General features: G+C 37.6%; 1 protein-coding gene across 1 annotated transcript in view; it reads left to right on the top strand.

Annotated features, from left to right (window-relative positions):
- Nucleotides 1-480: 480 nt before the first annotated feature.
- The window catches only part of LOC131943370 (uncharacterized), a 4,892-nt gene continuing 372 nt past the window's right edge, over nucleotides 481-5,000 (top strand). The window contains exons 1-5 of the mRNA XM_059303455.1: nucleotides 481-559; nucleotides 2,387-2,541; nucleotides 3,362-3,492; nucleotides 4,301-4,448; nucleotides 4,853-4,968. Of these exons, the coding sequence (XP_059159438.1) occupies nucleotides 481-559; nucleotides 2,387-2,541; nucleotides 3,362-3,492; nucleotides 4,301-4,448; nucleotides 4,853-4,968 (629 nt within the window). The remainder of the gene's footprint in view (nucleotides 560-2,386; nucleotides 2,542-3,361; nucleotides 3,493-4,300; nucleotides 4,449-4,852; nucleotides 4,969-5,000) is intronic.

The following is a 5,000-nucleotide window of genomic DNA, read 5'->3' as shown; positions in this document are numbered from 1 at the left end:
CTTACCTTACCTTACCTTACCTTACCTTACCTTACCTTACCTTACCTTACCTTACCTTACCTTACCTTACCTTACCTTACCTTACCTTACCCGACCCGACCCGACCCTACCGTACCCTACCCTACCTTACCTAACCAACCTATTCAAACCACGTATTTATTTTCTACATTTTTAGCTAGCACAAGCTGTCTGACCCTTTCAAATGCTAATCATTGCTTCAATTAAGTAGTGCTTCAAATGATCTCCATCCCATTTCGCAAGAGCAAGGCTATTTGTTTTTCAACGATGACGAATTTGGCTTGATGTTCTTAAATTATCAGCCCATCTGTAAAAGAATTAATTAACAATGTATGCGTATATTAAATTACTCAATAACGTAGTGTTCTCCTATAAAATACATAGGAATACATCGTTTCATTGTACAAATAATACAAACCTGTTTAAAGAGACGAGCTGAGCATGAGTTATACTACTTCTACCATGAGCTACGTTTTTGCTTTTCTGCTGATTGCAAGTCTGACCCTTTATAGAGATGCGAGCACAGCTTCGAATTGTGCAGGTAAATATGTTTTTAAAAAATTTATTAATCTAGCGTGCCCGTCCCCGAGTTTTGCCGCGGAGTTAGAAGATATTCTGACGAAATATCTTAAGAGGGTTTCATCATTTCGTTACCAGTCATGTATTCTTTCACGTGTGACTGAGTTGTTTCAATGCAAACAATGCCCACGTAAAAGGGCGCTCTCGGGAGCCCCCGATTATATTACCACAGGGGCGCCTCGTAGATCCGTGGCTCCATAAAAGTAATGTAGTTGCCATTGTGCTCACAGGTTAACCCAAGGGCGCCTAATAGCACTCTGCCGGGGCGCAGGCAGACGCACCTGACTCAATGTAATGAGTGATTATAACGCCCCATTTTAACTATAGTCTATCGCACTATTTAGAACGAACGTAGGCATCATTGTGCTCACGGAAGAGTTCAGAGCGCCATATATATATATATATATATATATATATATATATATATATATATATATATATATATATATATATATATATGATTTTTATAAAGCTATTTACATTTCTAAAAAAGAAAAGTGTGCGTTGCTTATATAATTTTAGATATAGTAAGTGTTTAAGATACAGGAAAAACTATCCACGCTTTTCGTTTTATAGTTATATAAATAATTTTGCATCATATTATACGCGGCCAGGTAGTGATTCATACCTTTGGTCCTTGAATCATCGGTCTGGCCACTTTGTTTTCACAGGTGGGGTGGTGTAATTAGAGAGTTTCATGCCTGGGGAGGGCTCTCCACTTTATTTTATATAAAAGGTGCGTTACTTAAATAGGCGCACCATTTGAATGCACCAATTTGTGTTGTTAGTGCGAACAAATGTGTTACTTTTATGAGAAACATTAATTTTTAAAAAATCATTAAGCAGCTAAGACAAAGTTTATGTCACATTGCATTGTCATCGGATCTTGATCCACGTGCCAAGTTTGAATGAAATGGTCCGGTAGAAGTGCTCTAGATTTCGCTCGCCAATTTTGATCCATAATGGACGACAGACAGAGAAAGTAAGTTTGTATAATGACATTCGTATTTTGTATGTTACATGTTGTTTTTTTGTCAATATCAGTATTTTGTTAATGGAATTCTTTTTTAAAACGTCAGTCTATTATCTGTCAAATTTTGACACTGTCAACCTTTTGTCAATGTATTGTGTCTATATCTGTCCCTATCAATTTCAGCCTTGTCAGTCTTTTATCTGTCAGTCTTAAAAACCGTCAGTGGATGTTTACTTTTGCTTGATGGATCTATAGCAATGATAAAAGTTCCAATCCAACACTGGCATCACACAATTTTATTCTGACCACCGCCTTTAAGATGTTTAGGACTCTGCCGTCCCATCTATTAGGTTTAGTAAATAAATGTAGGGGTGCGAGCAAGTTACACCTAGCTCACCTTTGAGAAGTGTTGATGCTCAGACTAGAGACACAATATGGGCCTAGCGGGAGAGAGCTAGACTGCTAAAACGAAAGTTTCGAGTACGAATTCTGGTTCAAATTACTAAAATGTCTCCGCATTTAATACACTTACTATAGCCATCTGTTAATATCGACGAAATTAATACTTTTCACACAAAATGTCCTACGTACACTTTTTAAAATCATCATTCGAATACAATCTTAACTATCGACGCAAGTATCATTTTTCAACAGAGCCATTAAAACACAAATATGTTCATCTTCGTAAACGCTCTATAAATACCAACACTATATATTGAGAAAACTTTTTTCCATGAAAACAACCCTTCTCTACTGAGACACATTTTAATTGAAAGAAACCTATCTATTAAGACAATAAATTGTGTACCTCACCAGCGCCATCTCCTCGCCTGTCCACCTTCCTCTACATGTTGAGCGGGTACTACAGCGCCATCAAGATGGTCAAGAAGGACATCCTGTTTGATGAGGACGTCATCCATGACGTCATGAACGTCACCTACACCCCCATCCAGCTAGACGTTCTACTGCCCGTAAGTAAAAGTTAGTTCAGTTGTTTCTGTGACTTCGATATATGCAGAGATAGACTGGTTAGCACTTTCCCATCGCCTTTACTTTCTCTAACGTCAAGCAGGGCATATGGAGCCGGGTTTAAAACTTAGGGACTAAGCCCAGGATCCAAACTCAGAGACGGAATTCGCAGGTTCTACCATCTGACCACCCCGTCCCATACTCCGCGTAACCTTTCAATGAAAAAAAAACCGTTTCCTTTACCGATATCTTTTAAATCCCAGCTGTATTCTTTAGGATAAATTCAGCAGATAGAGCAGATAAACATTGTAAGCAACATTTTAAAACTGATTAGCTCTTCTTCTCACTACATCCAATTCTAGAGTAATAGCGAAATAAAATTATATCATTAATTTGTATTTCGAATTTTAAATGCACAAGTCGTCATTTTTATAGATATCAAGATGCTCATAAATTTTTTTTTTTGTATAACACGTCTCCGGTGTTTTCTGTTAGAATTTTAAAATAAAAAGCCAGATAACTGGTAGAGCTCAAGACAGACAACTCTGAATACCTGTAGTTACCGGCCTTTACTCCAGCATAAGTTAATGGAAAAAACTATGACATTTTTCATGGCTATATATATATATATATTTGCCAACAAACTTCTTCAACAAACTTCTTTAACAAATAGAAACGTATTTATTAAAAGTAATTCAAAATTAGATAAGAATTTTTTAAGCCAATCTTTTAAGCCAGTATTAAATTTACGTACGAAGATAACAAATAAACAAGCTAGTAGCATTCATTAGTAATATATTGAACGGATCTCAACCCTTTCAGGACTGTGTGTTTCTGTTGGAGGAAGATATCAACGGCAAGGTGTTCAGGCTGCAGGTTTTGAGAATCTCTGAAGATGACATGGGCTTGATCCGTATACAGCCGTACAATTTTACTGACCCCTCTAAGTACAGGTAGGCAAGGGGAGAATTTCAATGACCACTCTAAGTACATGTAGGAAACAGTAGCGGAAATAGAAAAAAAAATGCTGCCCCGCAAAATTATAGTGTATAGTGACATATATATCTGAAATAAAATGTAAAACCGACTTGACATCTGTAAATGATGTGACATGTGGATCTGATGACATATGATACTGACGTAATATCTATATATAAAATAAAATATAAATCCTCCATTGCGTCTTCAGCCGATTAACATGCGGTATAGTCTAATAGTTAATACACACAGTACACTAGTTATGTTACATTCAAAATTAATTCATCACTAACATTTGTTTTAAAATATGTATTGCATGGTCATATAGTGGTTTTTAACCTTTTTGGTAATACCAAACCCCCACCAGTTTCATATGCGCACTCACAGAACCCTTCTAAATAGCTCTGAACTGGCACAATCCAATCTCGAATCACACGAGTCAACTGTGGGTGTTGACTAACTCACGTAACCACTGGGTTAAGAACAGCTGATAAACCAACACTGTCCATTTGCTTGATTTACATTGTACATCCTACATCAATACACTATCTGTACACGATTCACATAAATCTGTTTTTAACCAAGTAAACAATATGTAAACTATTGTAAACGTTTTTGATCATGTAAACTGAACACAATTCTTACAATTGTAAGCTATATTACACATTAATTTGTCAACGATTCTATTTGTAATCTATTTACATAAATTAAACTAAAGAAAATGCCTTCTATTATAATCTATGTTTTAAAAAAGTAAACTGGCTAGGAAGCTAACTATTGCAGACCTCGTCAGTTTGACCTAGCCACACTGAATGACCTAAAGATGGAGGACCTACACACTAGGGACGAGTGCGATGTCGTCTTTAAACAAATAGACGACACCGTCTTTGTTGGGACCTGGCCGGACTGTTCTCGGATGGACGAGTATGGGGTAATAAGTCAGATCTGATGTAGTTTATTTCTTATAGGCTGCACTTAATAGTACAAGAACACGTACACGTACACGTACACGTACACTTACAGGTACACGTACACGTACACGTACACGTACACGTACACGTACACGTACACGTACACGTACACGTACACGTACACGTACACGTACACGTACACGTACACGTACACGTACACGTACACGTACACGTACACGTACACGTACACGTACACGTACACGTACACGTACACGTACACGTACACGTACACGTACACGTACACGTACACGTACACGTACACGTACACGTACACGTACACGTACACGTACATATATCTTGCTAAATGATTTAAGGAAGCAATTGTTTTTTTACACTGATATAATGTTGTATGTATTTCTGATAGCAACATCCTAAGTACCCTGTCACATATTCATGCAACGCGTTCGCCGCACTGATCTACTGGCGGGAGTCACGTGAACAAGACAACGCGGTACCTTATGACAACAAAAGGCTGGCCTGGTAGGTAGCTCTAAACGTCATAGTCCGTGGCG

This window comes from Physella acuta, unplaced genomic scaffold (genome assembly GCF_028476545.2).
Source record: "Physella acuta isolate Inbredline_101_S28 unplaced genomic scaffold, ASM2847654v3 ptg000454l, whole genome shotgun sequence".
Classification (NCBI taxonomy): Eukaryota; Metazoa; Mollusca; class Gastropoda; family Physidae; genus Physella; species Physella acuta.
This window is presented reverse-complemented; position numbering and strand designations above follow the sequence as displayed.